This window comes from Macrosteles quadrilineatus, unplaced genomic scaffold (assembly GCF_028750875.1).
Source record: "Macrosteles quadrilineatus isolate MER2022 unplaced genomic scaffold, UCM_ALF_1.0 Scaffold_4__1_contigs__length_99947679, whole genome shotgun sequence".
NCBI classification, from domain to species: domain Eukaryota; kingdom Metazoa; phylum Arthropoda; class Insecta; order Hemiptera; family Cicadellidae; genus Macrosteles; species Macrosteles quadrilineatus.
The window spans coordinates 58,724,196-58,745,310 of NW_026542597.1; the positions used below are offsets into that span (position 1 = coordinate 58,724,196).

Below are 21,115 nucleotides of genomic sequence, written 5' to 3' on the forward strand. Positions count from 1 at the left end.
AGTGACTTAACCAATAATAAATTTAATAACAAAGCTGTGAAGTGATTTTTCACTAGAATAAGTCTTAACACAATAATTTGTGTACTTAATAACATAGTTGGACCTAAAGAGTTATTCATACACTGAAAAATATGCGTGTTGAAAAATTGATTGTAGCCTACCTATTTTTAAAGTTTTTGCTACACAGACTAATTTTTTGACGGTGGCACGTAAAAGATTTTATCAGTTTGTGAGAACCAACACCCACTGCTAAACACTGTAATTTAATAATAGCTTCTGAAATAACTAAATATAACTTCTAAAAATCACTGATGCTTGTTATCAGGGTTTCCACTGGTCAAAACTTCATTGTGTGAAAGACTTTAAAGAATACTTGATTAATTTGTGAGTAATGTAGGGCCCTAATGGAATAATTGTAAATTTTAATACCCCAAAAGGTTATGTTCATATTTTGTATTGATATAGACTAAGGAAAAATGCCTAATGAAGAATAAGGTTTTTTGATAATGTATTTTCAAAAACAAAACACTTTGGAAACCCTGATGTTTTTGTGTGGGATTGGTGAGGTATTTGAACAGAGAGTCTGTATTTCATCTCGAGGTTTGCCAACATCTGTTCACTGGTTTTAATCTTAAAACTCAAACTGGAATGAACAACTTATTAGCATTTATTCGTTAAAACAGGATCCTTAACTAATTGGAGAAAATTTCTTTTATGCTAATGCTACATAAAAAAAATGATACAACAACATTAAGAAGCTAGTACAATGACAACTTTATAGAAGTAAAATTTGAATTTTGAAAATTTACTTATTCTAGTCCGCTAGATACCTTCACACACACAACCTATTGTATACACAATCATGGTTTGAAGATGGATGAAAGCACACAATCTATGTTCTATAGAATCATACAATCTTGACTAAATCACCAACTGAGCTTTTCTCAAATTTTCTGTCAACCACCAAATTTTACGATATTAAGTAATATGAAGGCCTAGGTTTTGTCTTCTATCACACATCTAAATTTAAATATTTATTTTTCCTGTAAGGCTGTAGGCCTAATGAATTACAATTCAGTTCCTTAATAATATAACCCCAATATTTCCACAATCCATTTTGTTTTACTTCCCTACTATTTCTTTTGCCAAGGATAACCCTTTGTTTTTTTCATTCCACCACCCCTTTACACTTAAAGAAAAAAATAATGTTTGTACCAACCAACTCTTTAAGCTATTCTCCCCAAGTTTTGCCCCCCTTAAAATTTGCTACCCACAAATCATCAATGTCTCAATCAATGAGTGGTGTGTTGGCAAACGTCGGGACAGCTGACTCGTGTCGTCCGCACCCTGAACACCCTGTGACTGGTGTTGTGTTGTAGAACCATCGAGCTGAGATTGACGCTCACTATGGGTTGGCCCAGGTAATTGACGAGTGTCATGCGGCTGTGTCTTAACAGAATAACGCTTTTACCGCTTTACCTGTCGTTCGTCAGTTGTGTGTCTGTAACCAGAGGACATTATAAGTGGATTTAGAATGTCAATTGTAAGATTTGTAAATTGTAAAACTAACTATGCTTCACTTAAATTGAGGAAGGGATTTTTTTCTTCTAATTTAGGGATTCGGTTTCATAAAACATTTTATTTGTTTGTATCCCAATGAAATTTATTCTATCAAGTGGCTCAAAACATAATCTCTAAGGTCTTATTTATTCTTTTCTAATTTGGATAGTTTTTGTTGTTGTAATACTTACATCCTCAGACTGTCTTTAAACTAAACATTTTCGATAGTCGAGGATAGTGATTGTTACTCGCACGAAAAAATTGTGGCCGAAAAGGCTGCTGCTTGTATCAAAATGATGCAGTGCAACTGACAGAGGGTTAAACGATTTGTTGTGAGCACACACATTAAATAATGATTAAATGGCTGGTGAAAACAAGTAACATTAAGCTAGGAAATACATTTACTCAGTCAGTAAACAATTAATAATTATTATTAAATGTTTACTAAACATGTTGAGTAAAAATTATTGTAAACATTATAAACAAAAACAAATTATTGCTTATCAATGGCCAGATATGTTTAAAGGTTATCATTTGTTTGGACTAAATATTGTCGAGTGAATACGATGCATCTATTTTTCCTAAAATCACAGACTGTGTCAAGTTTTTTTACTGTGAACAAAATTATAATATTTTACACAAAAATACATTGCTATAAATTGAGCCTTATCTTACAATTTAAATATCCTCTCTATAACATTTAGGCTTCTCTAAATTAAAATCTAAACTAGAAATTCTGTTGGTTAAATTTTCAACCAACCAATATGATGTAAAGTAAAATACTATAACATACTATAAAATACTGTAAAATAATAGTTACAAAATTTAATTGGTTCCTTTGTGTGTATAATTTAAGTAGATTCTTATTTTTATTTTAGGGAAATAATGTATTATTATAGTAGTCTATATTAGCATTAGCATCACTTTTTAACCAACTTTAATTAATGTTTGCTTGCTAAATAAAAAGATAAATTGTAGTGTTGAAATAATCTCCTCTACTTTCTATATTGCTGACAAATTAATAAGTAACAAATAACAATTTATATTTCTAAGTAAATAGTATGCCAAAATAGTTTAACTAACCAAGTTTTTTTGTATCACAAATTAAAGTCACATGTTCACATACACATGTTGATTTATAAATATTAAAACATAAAAGTTAACGTTCATCTGGAGCAAACATAAAACAAGGTGACAATTTATGTCTTGTCTGACAGACCCCTAATAAAGCGATGGACCGAAAACACGCTTACTTACATTTCACTTCACAACCATGCCTTTTTATGGTGTATTGCCATCTGGTGTTGGAGATAACAGAAACATATTTTGTCAAAACCCTTTCCAGAGTGCTGGTTAAAAAATACTGTATCACAAAAAAAGATTTAATAAAAGTACCGTTTTTGTTGGCTTGGCCGAAACTTTTGGCCTGTACTTCCTTCTCAATGTATCAAATGCTATCTTAAAGATGATGATTTCAATTTCAAAATTTGAATTCAAATACTAAAATATTAAATTTGGAGTTCAAGTAAAATTTTTATTTATATACAATATACAATCTACTGTTAAAATTGGTTTTCGCTGTTATTTACTAGATGTTTAAACCTCTTCACACCATAACCATCACGGCAATATGTTAAAATCTCCCGTTATCATTTACTCATTTCTGCAATCAAGATTGTGTCTGAAGATCTCTGTTTGGATAAGAAAAATAAAGAATTCCTGAAGTTTTCCACCTTAAATGTATAAATAATAAATGCAAGGTGTATACATGAGTCATCCAATTAGATCTGGATTTGAAATATTTCTTTGAGTGGAATTTCTTTGTGGATTTGATATTTGATTCAAACCTTTACAACCACCCCCCACTATAAACAAGTTATCACAGATTTCTACCACTTGGGAGTTTGACGATGGTGATTGATGTTGCAGGAACACAGAACGGAGATCGACGCTCGTTCTGGAACATTCCAGGCCTTCGACCTGTTTGGACAGCAGCTACTGCAGTCTGGCCACTACGCCAGTGTTGAAATACAGGAGAAACTCGAGAGCATGGCTGAGGCTCGGCAGGAGTTAGAAAAGTGAGTTGGTACAACTAATTTCCCAAATTTTTGAGGTTGGCGAGGTCTTGTCACCTGTCTTTCGATCATCTTGATTCTAAAAAGCAATTAAGATAAAACAAAGCTAGAATTTAGCTAAAGCAGTAAAAATAAACAACACAAACACTTTGTATTCAAAGAAATAAATACAGTATTAACTATTTTTCTCTTTTACTCTAAGCTAAGATGCTGCAATCACAGGAAATTATCGAGTTGTCACAATGATCATCGTGTTGCCGTGATTATGAGAGATGATGGCAAGAACAAAATATGGCGATGTTCAATTCGATTCTGGTATAGGCCTGCTTGTTTATTTGTCAAATTTCATCTGGCGGTAATAGTTACAACCAAAATGTGGTGCCATTTTCAGGCTCTAAGAGAATACATATTTAAATTTGTAAGTTCTTTGGGTGGATATTGTTTATTTAGTGTATAACACCAAAATCAGTGGTCTCTAAAAGAAGATGACAAAAATGTTATGATAAGTCTATTTGCAGACTGAAATTAGCAACTTATTTGTGCTAAAATTAGTTGTTGAGTAGTCTGAAAATTATCTTGTGCAGATAATTACAAGTTCATTCAACATGTACCAATGATCCAGGAGTTGTATCGGCATTTAATTAACAACATAATAATTTCTCCTGTTTATGAAGTTTCACCCCTGTTGCAGGGCATGGATTGCACGACGCATGCAGTTAGACCAGTGCCTAGAGCTGCAGCTGTTCTACCGTGACTGTGAGCAGGCTGAGAACTGGATGTCTGCGCGAGAGGCCTTCCTGGCTGCCGAGGAGGTAGACTCCAAGGGGGACAATGTCGAGGCCCTCATCAAGAAACACGAGGACTTTGACAAAGCGATCAACGCTCATGTAGGTGTATCTTTAGTATCTAAAATCACCCCCAAGAGTTAGCTTTGAATGGGGTTTTCTTGGTTTTTAGTCCATAATTGTTTAAATCTTGTTTCAAAAATTTATTTTTTGTAATAATTTTAATGTTGTGTTTTAGTTTAATTATGGTTATCTGTGTCCAACCCGTTTTTATCAATGTAGAAAACGAGGAATATCCAGAGTATATACAACTATACAAGAATATCATGTATGGTTCAGTTTTGTTTTACATTTCTGAGTTCCTGAACAAAAATGTTTGCCATTTGTAATAATTTTGATGGCAAAACAAATTGTATCCGAAAATTCAAAATAATTTAGTACGAGAACTTCATGTTGTATCCACAGATTACGTATTGTTTGTAATATTAAAATACCAGTAAACATTCTTTTAAATTTTCTTTGGGTGCTGATAGACACTCCAATTACTCCTGAGAAAGAAAATCATATAGATGAACAAAAATAATACAATATTTTGAACTTTGGAAATTGTTCAACCATTGACTTTTACAGGAGGAGAAGATCGCCGCTCTGCAGACTCTGGCTGACCAGCTGATGGCGGCCGAGCACTACGCAGCCAAGCCGATAGACGAGAAGCGACGACAGGTGCTGGACAGGTGGCGCCACCTCAAGGAGGCGCTGATAGAGAAGCGGTCACGCCTGGGAGAGTCTCAGACACTGCAGCAGTTCAGCCGAGACGCTGACGAGATGGAGAACTGGATTGCAGAGAAACTGCAGCTAGCCACTGAGGAGAGCTACAAGGTGAGTTTACATGCTTTAGCTGTTGTTGGTCAACGGCCATTTATCCCCAAGGTGGTTTTGTATTTGGTCTCACCGACAATTTCCTTGTCTTTCGGTCCCCAGAATTTGCTCATCCATCCCTCATTTTGTCGTTCCACCTCTTCTTTGGACATCTTAAAGGTTTCCTCCCGTCCATGTTTTCACCCCACACTTGCTTTCCGAAAGCCCCAACAGTTCTTATGATCACATGTCTAATCCACCTCAATCTCAGGCTTTTAGTTTCAGCTACTATATCATAAAGGTTACACTTCTTACAGATCTCTTAGTTATTAATTCCCTGTTTGGCTTAATACTCAATCGTAAATTTTCTCTTGTTTGTCTTAACACGTTCCTTAAAACTTTAACTTTCAAAACTGATCAACTTTTTCTCTGTTACTTTGTGAGGGACCCATGTCTCTGCACCATCAGTGAGTATTAGACGTAGGATATTATAGTCATAGTCATAGTCATAGTCAAGAATCTTCATTCATAATATACATAGTTGTACATGAATAGTGTCAAATAAGTTAAAACTAATGCTTAAAACTATGATATCGCCATTTTCAATTCGTCTAAAGAGTACAAGGACAGGTCCATTAAATATTCCTTGAGACGTTTTTTAAAAATGTTGGGTTTTTGTTATGTTTTAATTTTCAAAGGAATAAATTTTAAAAATTCATGTCCTGCATTGACAGTCTTTTTTTTTGAAGAGCTCTAATTTGTGTTTTCCAATTACAAAATTATTTTTGTTACGTGTATTGTAGTTATGATTATTTTCTTTAATTGGTGGAATAAAATTTTTGTTTTTGACAAACATAATACATTCAAGAACATACAAACCATAAACAGTGAGGATCCTTAGACGTTTAAAGTGTTCTTTTGCAGAATCATCTTTGTTCATTTTTAACATAGCTCTGATTGATTGCTTCTGTATTGTCAAAATTTGGTCTAGATTCGAATTTGAGGTGGCTCCATATACACATATGCCATAAGATATATGGGATTGAATATGGGAAAAATAGATCATTTTTAAAACATCAACACTGCATAGTTTTGACATTTTTCTAATCACACAAAGACCAGAATTTATTTTATTGATAACAAGTTTACAATGTTTGTCCCAAGACAAGTTGCTGTCCAATGTCAGGCCAAGGAACCTTACGGCTTCTGTTATTTCAATTGGTTGGTTATTTACTTCAATATTAGGATTGGAATTGTTTTTGTTTTGTTTTGTTTTGAATGTGACACATTTGGTTTTACTTTCATTTAATTTTAAATTGTGATTATTAAAAAAATCCTCAATACAAGCTATTTCTATTGTGGATAGCAACTCAACATCTTCTGCAGTTTTCCCAGATACTTTAAGATTAGAGTCATCTGCATAAAGATACAAACCTGTACATGGGGCAAAATTTAGACACTTTTTAAAATTTGTTAACCAGATCTTATTGTGCCCATATTTGAACTGTATTTTGATTTATAATTGTCTTTAGTGATGTGAGTTATTTCAACAAACTGTTGTCTATTTGATAAGTATGATTTAAACCAATTAAGAGAGTTATACCTGATTCCATTTTTTTTCTAATTTAAAAAGTAATAGTTCATGATTAACGCTATCAAACGCCTTCGATAAATCCATGAACACTCCCAACACGTGCTCACCCTTGTCAATTGACTCAATGACTGATTCAACAAAGCTAACAATCGCTGTAATAGTGGACTTATCTTTCCTAAATGCGTGTTGGATGTCTTCTAGGATTGAATTTTCTTCTAAGAACACAGTTAATTGATTAGAAACAATTTTCTCGTAAATTTTAGATATTGGTGATAGCAAAGATATTGGTCGGTAATTACCAATATCTGTAGCCTCATTAGATTTAGGAATTGGTATTACTTTAGCAATTTTTAAATTGTCTAGAAAAATGCCACTAACAAAAGAGGAGTTGATTAAATGAGAGAGAATTTTACTTAGCTGCTTTCTTACAAATTTTATGACTGACATTGGAATCCCGTCATGGCTGGAGGATAGTTTGTTTTTAAAAGAATTTATAATTTTTTCAATTTCATCTTTATTAGTGTCACGAAAATAGAATTGATTTTGAATATTGACACAGGTTGAGCCGGTTGGAGATAGTTGTTCACGGATATCTCTGGAAGTCTGTTGGCTACAAGAAGGGGACACATTAATAGGCCTGTCTTTCACAACATTGATAAAATAAGAATTGAATAAATTACTAATTTCGAGAGGATCTGTAACTCTTTTGTTTCCATTTACTAAAAATATATTATTTGTGCAATTAACTGAACTTTTCCTGGTTTCTGAGTTTATAATATCCCAAGTAGTTTTAATTACATTTTTGGATTTCTTAATCTTGCTATCATAAAACTGTTTTTTTACTTCAATCAGTTTTTTTCTATAGATTTTATTCCTTAATCTACCTAATTTTGCCAAATTTGAGTTTAAATATGTTCAATATACTTCACCCTGAATCAAGACTTTTACCAGATTCTGTATTTAAAGTTAGACTTTACAGCTGGTTAACTGTAAATCCTTTTTATCATGTTAAAGAGTATTTTGATTTTAAAAAAATACAACTGTAATCTTTTAGTTAAAATCCGCATGCACCTAATGTTCAGTTATAGTCTCATTGTACCTGTTTAGTTAAGTTTATAACAAATTTTGACTTGGCCTATTGTATAAATGTATATACTTAATGGCAATAAAGAGATTTGATTTGATTTGATTTGATTTGATCGATATTAATATCACCTGCAACTATTAAATGTGTATTTTTCAAATTTTTGGAAACAAAAGAGTTGATAATACTCTCAAGCCTATCCAAAAACACATTAACATTGCTCTTTGGGGATCTGTCTATAGTTTGGTCAATTTTGAGCTTTGTGTGAATATAAGATATTTTTATATATTCTTTATGTGATGACTGCAGTGACACAGTGGGGTAACTAATGTTTACAGGACCCAGCCAATATTCAGTCCAAGCACCAGAAGCACCAAGCGTTTGAGGCAGAGTTGGCAGCCAATGCTGACCGTATACAGAGTGTGCTGGCCATGGGACAGAACCTCATTGACAAACACCAGTGTGCTGGCTCAGAGGAGGCCGTCCAGGTAGGATGCTAGAATACTGTTAGCATCTAGGTAAAGGTGTAGGTGCTGTTATCTAAACAAGAGCATGTTCAATTTTAGCGACTTTCCCTTTTAGGGAATAAGCTATTACCATAGGCCTAGGTATCTCGGTAAGATCTCTACTTGGGACCAACTTTTTAGTTTTGGAGTTCTCAGAGGCCGAAAACACAATCTGTTAAAACTCATAGATATTTATATTCGTAGCACGATAACTCGAGAAGGAATGATCCGATTTGATGAAATTTTTTATAAAATTTGTTTACTTAGTCTGCAGGTCTGCTGCAGCGGGGGTATTTTCATTTTGCTTACTTGTAGAACAATACTAATTATGTATTGTTTTAGAAATTAACTGTGTTTACCCATATTTATCCATAAACACCTCAGAAGAGGAATTTATGTTATGGTATTCAGATCTAATTATAGTCAAGATAAATGTACAATAAAACTTGAATGTTGTTATGTGTTACATGTGATAAGTTGTCAGTACCATTGTTTTAAGTCGTAAAAGTTGGACATTTTTGAGAACTCTAAACACATAAAACATATGATGCTAATATGATAAACCAATTTATTCTTCTATAACTATTCAAAAATAATTACTTAATAATATATTTAAAAATGTATAAATATAAAATATTTTGTGATGATTGATACTTTGCAGCATATCCCCTCCCTCTCTGCGATTGAACAAATGTTCTGTGACCGTAAAATAAAATAATGAATATTTTTGTTAAACCTAATACCTATTTTGAACCTATTGAATTTTTTGCCTATCTGTGTATTAACCCTTTGGGGACTAACGTCCGATCTATCGGACGTCGTGGTACTGCCGAAAAGTACCGACGTCCGATCTGTCGGACGTCAAAACAATTGAAAAATAAAATGAGTAAAAACTACTATAGGATCGCAACTTTGTTACCAAAATGTTACTAAGATATTATACTTGTATAATATATAGTATATATCACCTAAAAAATTGCGCAATAGCAATATTTACAACTTTATATCTCTATGCGCGTGACGCGACAGCTGACAACTGTGCTTCTGGCTTCTGGAAATAGGAATTAGGACTACTAGGGCTGTGTGACTACTATGTTTTACCAGACCTGAGCCCTAGTGGGAGCTGCAATAACCATGAGGTTGATGATCCTATCCAATTACCTTTGAATCCAAGAGGGGGGACTAGGGGTCGTAGTATGTCTAGGGGCCGTGGTAGGCCTAGGGGTCGTGGCAGGCCTCCAAGAAACAGAGGTGTAGGCAGGGGAAGAGGTAGACCAAGAGGTGGTAATGTTGGTGACAATGACGCTCCGGACATAGGCCTAAATACTGAAGCTGACGAAGACAGCCCGTGGGATGAAGTGGAAGATGGACTTGATCAAAATTATATGCCTCTAAATTCTAATCAAACATTTAGTTATAATGAAATGCCCGGTCCAAAGCACTGTCCTGCACCAAATTCACCGCCAATCTGTTATTTCAATCTCTTTTTTACAGCAACATTATTGAACATTTTGGTCACAGAAACAAATAGATTTGCTAACAAATATATTGAAAAAAACATTCTAAACATGTCGCTTACAAATAAATTTAGAAAATGGAAAAATGTGACTGTAGAAGAAATGAAGGCTTTTCTTATTGTAATAATAAACATGGGACTCAATAAAAAACCTAACATAAAAGCATATTGGAGCAAGACCGGATCCCAAGCCTCTCCTTGGTTTGGCAGAATGTTTGCCAGAAGTCGCTTTCAAAGCATTTATTCATTTTTTCATCTTGTTGATAATGATAGATTGCCCAAAGTAAATGAGCCAGGTTATGACCCCTGTGCTAAATTTGACCCAATGATGACACATGCTAATAATGTTTTTTGCCGACACTATACACCTAATGAATATTTGTCGATTGATGAAAGTCTTGTAGGCACCAAAAACCATACTCAACTAATGCAGTACCTCCCAAACAAACATCACCACCGATGGGGGGTTAAGTTATGGATGTTATGTGACAGCGTGACTAATTATTGTTTAGGATTTACATGTTACAGGGGGAAAAAAACCCAGACAGGGAAGAAAGGAGGGATGTAAAAGAGTTTGGGCTAGGCTATGTGGTCATAAAAAAGCTTCTGGAATTAGGAAACTATCTAAGAAAAGGATATCATGTAGTGTGTGACAATTTTTTCTCCAGTGTTCCGGTTGTAAAGTATTTGTTTAGTAATGAAACATATTTCACTGGCACAATAAGAAAATCTAGAAAATATTTGCCTGCAAAAGTAAAAGAAAAGTTTGCTGTTGGTCAAAAAAATTATTTTAGAAAAGAGTACATGCTGCTTTTGGCACACAAAGCTAAAAAAAGTCAAAAAGGTCCGGTTATACTTATTTCTTCTAAGGCTCAAGCAAAAGATGTAGACAAAGTTGTTAGAGTTAGAGAAGGAGTTATGAGAACCCTAACTAAGCCTATGATCATCCGTCAATATTGTGACTTCATGGGTGGCATCGATTCTTCAGATATGATGCTTTATTCATATTTGGATGAACGTCGTACAGTCAAGTACTGGAAAAAAGTGGTTTGGAATATAGTAGGACGTATGGTTCTGAATAGTTATATACTTTACAAGCTAAATTGTACAAACAAGCCACTTTCAAGATACCACTATACTGTTTCGGTTATTGAGGAAGTGTCGAGGCAATGGCTTGCAAATAGGCCTACTGTTGGTGCGCAACCCGCAGTACCACTGAATATCCGTGGTGGAGGTGATGGCCCTTTACAGGGTGAAGAAATTGTTCTGTGTGCAGTCGAATAAGTACAGCAGAAGGAGGAAAGAGAAAAAAAAGCAGGACTGCTTGCGCCAGATGTGGCCGGGGAGTTCACGGACTGTGTTATCCTAGGCACACATGTTAGATTGAAGATCAGTGCTAGCTAATGTATGTAAATATGTAAATACTTATTCATTCGTTATAATTAAAAAAAGAGAACTTAGAGACTATAGGCCCTACTTCAATTTATAGTGTTTAGTGTTGCGTGTTCCAAACACAAGCCTAGGCCTAATTCTACCACGGCTTACCAGGAGGACATGTATATAGGCCTACCTGTTTATGTTTTTGGTAAGTTTTTACATGCATGATAAAAACATTTATTTTGTTGAATTCAGCATTTGTGTGTTATTTTTAGAAATATTTTCAGGTATAAAATAAAAAAAAAATTATAAAGTTGTAAATGCGTAAAATTTAGTCAATTTTGAAAAAAAAATAAAAAAATTCAAAAATAATAAAAACCAATAAATATATTTTTTGGAAGTATAATTTTTTTTTTACATGTAAGGAACTAGTTAGGGAATAAAATGATAGTAATTTCAAATACCTAGTAATTTTTTGAAGTGGCTAAAAATTATCTTATTTTCAAAAAAATAATTTCCGTGTTTGCACATGCATATATAAGTATATAAATAAATAAATATATATATAAATATGTATATACATATTATATATTGCTGTAAAGTGCAATTTATCTCATATAAACTGGTGAAAATTTCACCTGGATAACACAAATAGTTTAGGAGTTATACAGTTTTAAAGAAACAACTGTAACAATATGGCTTTAGTGCCCGGTCCCCTTAGCAAGTCACCTATAAAAATCGTTGGTGCCCAAAGGGTTAAGCAAAGCTCGCCGTTGAAATTCAACTTTCTCTTTCTTTCAAAACCTTTATTACAACTCCTAATATGGTGTGAAGGGTTAGTTCTAACCGTGATTGGTGCACAGGCTCGTCTAGCATCCATCGCCGACCAGTGGGAGTTCCTGACACAGAAGACGACAGAGAAGTCTCTGAAGCTGAAGGAGGCCAACAAGCAGCGCACTTACGTGGCTGCAGTCAAGGACCTGGACTTCTGGCTGGGTGAGGTGGAGAGTCTACTCACCTCCGAGGACTCTGGCAAGGACTTGGCCTCTGTGCAGAACCTCAACAAGAAACACCAGCTGGTGGAGGCCGACATACACGCTCACGAGGAGAGGATCAAGGGTACGCACAACACATTCTTGTACATCATCTTGAAATACATGGATAGAGGTTTTTGGATAATCTAGGATACTATAGAGTGTTAATTAAAGGAATTCTGAATTCATCCTTTGACTATAGAACCAAACATTCCATTATCACGTATTTTTTTTTTTAGTTCAACCAGTATTTTCCCCAAAACCTCATACTTGACAATTTCTTTAAGAATCCTCATCTGAAAAATGTAAAGTTTTCTTTCACTAAGAACCACCTCCAACATGTATCGAGAGGTGCATATGCCAATTGTACACTTCCTCCCAGAAAGTTCTCATTCAAATAACCACCCCCCCCCCAAAATTTGCTCTTTTAAGGCCATTCAAAAAATAACTGTAGGAACAGTTTCTCATTATATTCCCCAATTCGCAATCTTATTTATACTAACATTACGGATATTTTCTTAGACATGAACTCCCAAGCCGACTCACTGATAGAGAGCGGACAGTTTGACACAGCGAGCATCCAAGAAAAGAGACAATCGATCAACGAGCGATACGAACGCATCAAGAACCTTGCGGCTCATAGACAGGCTCGGCTCAATGAGGCCAACACACTGCATCAGTTCTTCCGAGACATCGCTGATGAGGAGTCTTGGATCAAGTTAGTTCATTTGTAACAGTTTTTTTTTTTTAATTTTAAAGTTTAACTAAGGCAGTATAATTCATTGCTTTGATGTAACCTGAGTGAACTTCCAGGTCTGCATTGTCTTAAGACTGATTCATTCCTTAATAATTTCCTTAATTCTATCATTCCTAATTAGTAGACTGTTCAGTTGTTAAAGTTCCCTAAAACATGCAATAAACAATCACATTTTTTAAGGTCGACACATGCTTCACAAGTCAATGGTTTGTACATCAAAAGTTTCTGGCAGATACTCCAAGTCCAAATAATCTTTCCATTATCGTTGTACATCAGTTTTTGTTACTTTGATGAACAGAAAATGGTTTATTCAGGGTTTAATCCCCACTAATGAGTACCATTAGAAGCTTTTCAAATGTAATTTTCTTTTCAAATTATTATGATAGTAAATCTTTTTAACATGGTACCTTCCTCAAATTTTACATGCTTAAAATCTCATCCTTCAGGGAGAAGAAGCTGCTAGTGGGTTCAGACGACTACGGCCGAGACCTGACTGGAGTGCAGAATCTGAAGAAGAAACACAAGAGGCTGGAGGCGGAGCTTGCATCTCATGAGCCGGCAATCCAGGCCGTGCAGGAGGCTGGTGAGAAGCTGATGGACGTCAGTAACCTGGGCGTGCCAGAGATTGAACAGGTCAGTTATCATCCTTCCTGCCTCCTGTGTTGAGTGTAGTTTTAGTGGGGGTTTCTACCAGCTGGGAAAACGGGCCAAAAAGAGGCTTTTCTTTAAAACTCTGCTTATTTAATTTTGTAGAGAGGTGTTTGGTGTTAGCTGTTATCAGATTATAATAACTTGCCTCTCTTTGCTTTGTGGCCTTTATCATAAGTGATTTATCAATTGGGCACAGTATTACATACACGCACGGATAGTTCATGCGTTTAGTTCGGATTAAGAACCTTGAGGTAGGCTGTGCAGTACTACTACACTTGGATTCAGAAATCTTGAATTTTAAAACCATTCCGAAACCTACATTATAGGTGCATTATACACCTGAGTTTATAATATTTATTTAAGGTCTTTTCCAACCAATTGGTCTACCTTAAAAAATGTTGATTTCCCCCAAAAAATTCTAAGTTTTCCCACAATTATTGACAATGATTCATTTTTTTAAACACTTATTCATTAAAAAAAAAATTCAATTCATTGAAAAAATCCTGACTAATTACTAACGGGTAAAAGCATATGACACAGAAAGATGGACACGTAGGTGACACTAGAGATACTTCATGACGATACTGGTTGACACTTTAACCCTTCATTTAAATAGAAATGGATGTTTGCTATTTTCTCAATCAAAAAGTAAAGTTAGGTCAATAAGGGACCAAAGAAAAGTGGCAAGACAATTAAAGTGAAAAAACCGCTACTTGAATGATGGTTACAGTGATAAAATGAATAATTTTATGTTTCTTGTAACAAAGCTAGTGAATGTAAATGTTGTGATGTTACAGAGGCTGAAGTTGCTGAACCAAGCTTGGTCTGAGCTGAAGCAGCTTGCTGCTACTCGGGGACAGAAGCTGGACGAGTCTCTCACTTACCAACAGTTCCTGGCCAAGGTGGAGGAGGAAGAGGCTTGGATTAGGTCAGTATCTACTGACATTCTTAAGAATGTTACCTATATGGACCAGCTGCAGGCATAGTTGAATGAGCTACTCAAAGTGTACTGCAACAGTCTTAACATTCTATTTTCGCTCTTAGTTTAATTTAGGTACTGCAACGTAAAAGATGTGATAGTTTACAAAAGGTCCGTTTGGTTTGGTTTGGTTGAAAAGTCTATCTATATATTTGATATAAACCAGTAATTCAGCACACTATGTTGGTGGCTAAATTAGTTTGGAATAATTCAGCTTGAGCTTGAGATCTTGTATATATTTTTGTAAACATTTTGTTACTGTTACCTAAGTAAATAAACATATTCATTTTTTTCTTTTTTATTCTAAATCTGGCCACAGCTTGATCATGGTAAGAGAATGTCTAGTTTTATCCATATGCAAAGACAAAGATATTTCTCTTAGTTCACCCTGCAAAAATTTAACTTTAGCTTGTAAGGATACACAAGAAGTGGGTAACTGAGAAGAAAACAAACATACATATGACAAAAATTTGTGTTTTCTTCGACTTCCTCCATAATTTAAACCTCTTAGGATTTAGAAAACGTCAATCCAACTAAAGTGGTTTAATATGTCTTCAAACTTTATTAACTGGAGTTCATGAATTATTACAATTATTCACTATTGCAACTAAGAAATTGTAGTACCTAAACATTGTGTACATTATATGGCATCAAGTTAAAAATCCAAAACTTACAATTATTACCCCATTAACTCAGATGAAATTTGCACAGTAAAGGATGAATGAGTTATTATAGTTATGTATACCAAAGAGTTCAACAAATGAAGTTAAAGCACACTGAGTGTTTTAAGCAATGACTTGCATTGAGTACATGTGATTGATATGATGATAGTGAGAAGCAGCAGCTGCTCTCTGTGGAAGACTATGGAGACACGATGGCCGCAGTGCAGGGTCTGCTGAAGAAACACGACGCGTTTGAGACAGACTTTGCTGCCCACCGGGACAGATGTGCGGATATCTGCAGTGCCGGGGCCAAACTGACAGAGGCTAACAACCACCACTCTGACAGCATAGCTCAGCGCTGCCACCAGCTGCAGGTATGCCAGCTTGACAACCTGTGTAGTGTAGCTAACAACATACTGTTGAAATAAGTACTAGAGGTGTCAAATTAACTTTTCCCAGTTTGACTTGAGGTTTATGATGTCAAATAGGTTTTTATAAAGCATCAGGTGAATGAATTTATTATGTAATCAGGATCATCTGAATGAGCAAGAGTGCATACTGGCTCAATAAACACAAAAGATTTCCATTAATCACAATAATTTGAATGTTTCAGGATTTTTATTGAGAAAGGTTTGAGTTTGTGGGTAACTAACAATACAACTCAGTTTATCACCTATAGTAGAACTCCATCCATCCAAATTGCTTACAGAAAGAATTTAAAAATCTACAGTAATAAGAATCGTTGTTAATTATTAATGAAGGTATAAGCCATGATCGGGGAAAAATCCTGAACTTCACCTGCTGTCGTTAAGCCATCATTATTGTCTCTCACGGGCCACGGTAACATAATCCTTTTCCGAGATAGCAGCATAATCTTAAACATCCTTTGCGCTTGTAGTCTTCTTCATCGTCCTCCCGAATCGCAACAAAAACGTTAATATTTTGCAGATGCGATGAATGCTAGGCTTTTCTCAGCCTATTTTCTATCAAATTTCCCGCAATTCGGTAAAAATGAAACCATCTGAATGTTTTATTAAATCTGAATGTGGTTGTGTCCCTATTATTTTTAATAGTTGGAGTTTTCTACTGTAGTAATTTTTGTAAGAACAAACAGCATAACCTGCATAATAGTTGAACTTAAGAACTTAAACTAGGCCTATCTTTGTTTACTTTAGATTTTGAGATCATATACAACAACATAGAGGCATGATGTAACCAGTATTCATCTAATTGCAATTGATTGGAATAGATTTTACAGTGTGTGTGCTGTGGTTCTACATTCTATCTTGTTTGTGCTTAACACACTCCCAACCAGGTGACTCTCTCGTCCATCTCAGGTCATGTGACAACTGGTAGTGATTTTGTTGAGTAATTCTGAGGTAAATATTTATACTTTAACGCTCGGTTGCAGACCAAGTTGGAGAACCTGTGCAGTCTGGCCGCGCGACGCAAGGCTCGACTGATGGACAACTCAGCCTATCTGCAGTTCATGTGGAAGGCGGACGTGGTTGAGTCGTGGATCGCCGACAAGGAGACCCACGTCAGGTCGGAGGAGTTTGGCCGGGACCTGTCCACTGTGCAGACCCTGCTTACAAAACAGGAGACTTTTGATGCCGGTCAGTGCCTAGGAAACATGATTAGAAAGTATCTAGAAAACAGGGAATTAGGCTGCCAGTGTATTACAAACTCTAAAACTCCTAACCTCAATTTATTATTGTAACCGCAACCATTCTCCTCAGTTAGATTTTTCAAAGATTTTAAGTTTTTGTGTAAATACAGAAAATTACCTTTTTTATTTGGTGACCACACTTGGCAACACTGAAGAAAACTCTAGCTTATAACTTAAACTCACATTTCACCTCAATTCTTAAACCTTGACTTTACTATCAGGAATGTTTGACTTTCCTTGTCATTTCCTGAACGTTCATTGATATCTTCTTGTTAGACACTTTCCTGATATAAACTATACTTTTTATTAATCTTTCTTAGAATGAAATATCCCTATTCAAAGAAAACATGAAACTAGACGTTGAACAGAAATATTTTTTGTAAGTTATAAATTTGTCCTAAATACAATGTTACATTGCAGGTCTCCATGCGTTTGAGCACGAGGGTATCCAGAACATCACAGCACTCAAGGACCAACTGGTAGAGGCCAAGCATGAACAGACTCCGGCCATTCTCAAGCGTCATGCTGATGTCATTGCCAGGTGAGTCAGAACGATCCAGAAATGTTATAGGGATATTTTTCCATTGGCTGACTATACTCTAATACACCAGAATACTTTTATGAAGTCCTTCCTTCATGCATCATTGATAGAGACTTAAATGCTTCTTGGATACACTTGTTAGGTTAAGTATTCATTTAGATTTCCTGCATTAGTTTTGGCTTTTAAAACAATTTTATTTTGATATTTAACCTGATAACATATCGTGCTAAAATCTTAAAGATAAGCCATCAGCCAACCCATTATTTTTATAAATATCACTTATCAATGTACTGGTTAATGCAGATGGCAGAAGCTGCTGGGAGACTCCGATGCTCGCAAACAGCGGCTGTTGCAGATGCAAGACCAGTTCCGCCAGATTGAAGAGCTCTATTTGACGTTTGCCAAGAAGGCATCTGCGTTCAACTCGTGGTTTGAGAACGCGGAGGAAGACTTGACAGACCCGGTGAGGTGCAACTCCATTGAGGAGATCCGTGCACTGAGGGACGCCCATGCACAGTTCCAGGTGAGGCTTCACATTTGGTCACAATATACCCATTCTTCTTCTTCTGGTGAAGTTTCCTTAAATATGCTTTTTTGTGTATGACTGTCCAAACTGAACGAGATTATTGGCCACTTAAAGACAGCCTTATGTTTAAGCTGAATATGAATGAAGCGGATGATATGTGTAGCTTTGTTACTGACTAAGATCAGCTGTTTCTTTAGCTAGGTGCATTTAATAAAAATACCCCTATGATAAAGGGTTATTTATGATTTTTTTAGCCAGTATTAGTGACAGTTTGCCAATGTGTTGACAGGCCTCGCTGTCATCAGCCCAGGCTGACTTTGAGGCCCTGGCTGCTTTGGATAGACAGATCAAGAGCTTCAATGTAGGACCCAACCCTTACACTTGGTTCACCATGGAGGCACTCGAGGACACGTGGAGAAACCTGCAGAAGATCATCAAGGTATGTTTTCCGACATGAATTACAGATGAGAACCTCTTGAATGTGTCTTGAGTCAGGTGTACCTGTTTATTAGCCATACAACCTCTGTCTTTGATTTGCCATTGAGATATTGTTGTTATTGCATGGACAATCCATGTGCATGAATAGAGTTTTTTAAGGTATAGATAAACAGGCTAGTTCAACTGAGAAAATGTTGTCAAGATTATATTCTGTGAAGAAGTCTTGTACTAGAATGAAATATCAGTGATTCACTGTTTGACCTTTTGTTGTGGTATACACAAAGTAGAGAATAAACGTTTTTCCATGTAAGGTTCAGCAGTACCATCAAGAACCTTGTTTTAGCAGAAATAAGTTCTTTATTTCCGATACATAGGGCAGGTTGCATACAGATCCCCATAAGGAATGGACTTATAACCAGTTGCGAGTAGGCATGGTATTCATGGAAGTGCAAGCGGGAAAATATCAATGAGGTCTTGCGACGGCTGAAACTGTGACAATTTACTGTGGTTCATGAGCCTTACCAAGTTGCGTTTAACTCAGATGAAGTAGCTCTGACTTGAGAGTTTCTGGCTTTGTTATGATGGAACCAAAACTTTTAGAACTTTTTTTCTAAGTGTTTTTTAAAATTAATATTTTTGTTACAGGAGAGAGACATTGAGTTGGCCAAGGAGGCTCAGAGACAGGAGGAGAACGACAAGCTGAGGAAGGAGTTTGCCAAACACGCCAACGCCTTCCACCAGTGGCTGACGGAGACCAGGTACTTGCTACTTGCTAGTTCTCTAAATGATGTCATTTAGCACTGAATGTAGGCTGGGAAGAGTAATTTTAAACCATTTAAACTGGAAACATTTTGCTGTTTCTCATATTTTCGAATATTGAAATAAAAATGTTAGTTCTTTTTATTTAATGACATAGTTTAATAAAATCACAATTCACACAGTCACTTTCATTTTACATAATATGTTTCGGTCCAAATCACATAAATTATCAAATTTATTGTTGATACGTATAAAATTTCATAATGTTTATAAAATTTAGAGATATGGTAGTTTAAAGAAGTCGTTTTAAGCAGTATGAATACGAGGTGGTGATTATGGTAGTTTAAAGAAGTCGTTTTAAGCAGTATGAACACGAGGTGGTGATTCACTATGGGCACAAAGTAGTTTAAGAAAAAGATTCTGAATTTAGTTCGTATTTATAACCTTGGTCGGCGTCACTAGGAGCAAAAAGAACAGCAAATACAATTTTTTTTTAGACCAGGCTGCAACCTACTCCTACTGAATGTGCAGTAGACGTCCACTTGGAACAAGTATTCTACGATGCAACTGTATAAGATACATTTTTACAGCTTTTGGAAAATTAAGATCATGTTGATTCTTGTACTATATCGTTTATAGTTTATTCATTATCATTCCATTTGCTATATGGTTTATATTTATTTTATCCTCCAATTAATGTTTTATTGCCACCCCGTCACAACATCTAATCCTACTCAGCCTTGTATGATTATTATCTGTATTAGACATTAATTATCTTTTCAAAATCAAAATCCTGTTCTGCAAAAGCTAATATTCCTCTTAAAAATGAAAAAAATTTACTTCATTTTTATATTACTTTAGTTACGCTAAGGAAGACTATTATACCAACAAACAGTTAAGTTATACTTATATTCAAGTGCAGTAACCACTGTAAAATTTCCCTTTTGGTATTTTTAGGTCTTATTCAACTTAATTTCTGACATATCTATGTTTTATCAGGTTCCAGCTCCTTGGATGGGATGGGTGATTATTTCACTATCTACTTTTACTAACTCCGAATAACAAAAGGCTTATTTGACCTTAATTTTGTAACGTGGCTAGTTTTTACTAGATAATCTAATGCTACAAATATATTTTGTTCTGTCAAACTATTGTTTAAAATTTGTTTTGACAATTAGTAATAAAATTATTGTAGAATGACTAACTAATTTTTAACATGAATGTGGTATCGTCCTGTTCTGTCCTGTTATGAGCGATAGATTTAATTTTAATTTACCTAACAAAAATAATGGATTAAGCTACTTACCCATGCTTTGCACAGGTATTATTTTAATTATTGTCATTGATTGTTGGTTAATCGTTAGACCCACTAATTCATTATGTACCATATAAGGTAAATATACAATTTTTCAATTACTTAATGTGCTGTTAAAAAAGCTAAGGATAAATTGCACTTCAAGTCCAAGTCTTAGTCGAAGGTTTCTTTCATTGTCTGAAAATTTTACTCTTTCAATTTGTAATCTTTTGGAATAGTTGTATGTTTCTTTACCTGACTTCCAACTCTCTATTGTTAATGTTTATTAAACAGCTTTATACTATATAACTAAAACATTTTTTCGTAGCATTTACAAATAGTATATTACTTATGTATAGAGTTATTTTGTTACGTTGTTTTTATGAAATGGGCTGCCATTTGTTGTTGTTGCAAAAGTTTTAAAATCATTGAGGTTTTGTTTTAATAATG

The 21,115-nt window shown here is 35.1% G+C and overlaps 1 protein-coding gene across 4 annotated transcripts in view; it reads left to right on the forward strand.

The window, feature by feature from the left end:
- The window catches only part of LOC128992012 (spectrin alpha chain-like), a 60,078-nt gene that overhangs the window by 33,425 nt on the left and 5,538 nt on the right, over positions 1–21,115 (forward strand). Inside the window, exons 25-40 of one of the 4 annotated variants that reach the window (XM_054415344.1) lie at positions 1,380–1,421; positions 3,490–3,638; positions 4,327–4,522; positions 5,051–5,299; positions 8,295–8,444; positions 12,219–12,474; positions 12,912–13,107; positions 13,593–13,779; positions 14,595–14,725; positions 15,608–15,812; positions 16,850–17,054; positions 17,528–17,648; positions 17,952–18,171; positions 18,464–18,613; positions 19,258–19,370; positions 20,371–20,394. In XM_054415344.1, coding sequence (XP_054271319.1) covers positions 1,380–1,421; positions 3,490–3,638; positions 4,327–4,522; positions 5,051–5,299; positions 8,295–8,444; positions 12,219–12,474; positions 12,912–13,107; positions 13,593–13,779; positions 14,595–14,725; positions 15,608–15,812; positions 16,850–17,054; positions 17,528–17,648; positions 17,952–18,171; positions 18,464–18,613; positions 19,258–19,370; positions 20,371–20,394 — 2,594 coding nt within the window. The remainder of the gene's footprint in view (positions 1–1,379; positions 1,422–3,489; positions 3,639–4,326; positions 4,523–5,050; positions 5,300–8,294; positions 8,445–12,218; positions 12,475–12,911; positions 13,108–13,592; positions 13,780–14,594; positions 14,726–15,607; positions 15,813–16,849; positions 17,055–17,527; positions 17,649–17,951; positions 18,172–18,463; positions 18,614–19,257; positions 19,371–20,370; positions 20,395–21,115) is intronic. The other 3 variants (XM_054415345.1, XM_054415347.1, XM_054415348.1) reach the window with 3 other exon arrangements.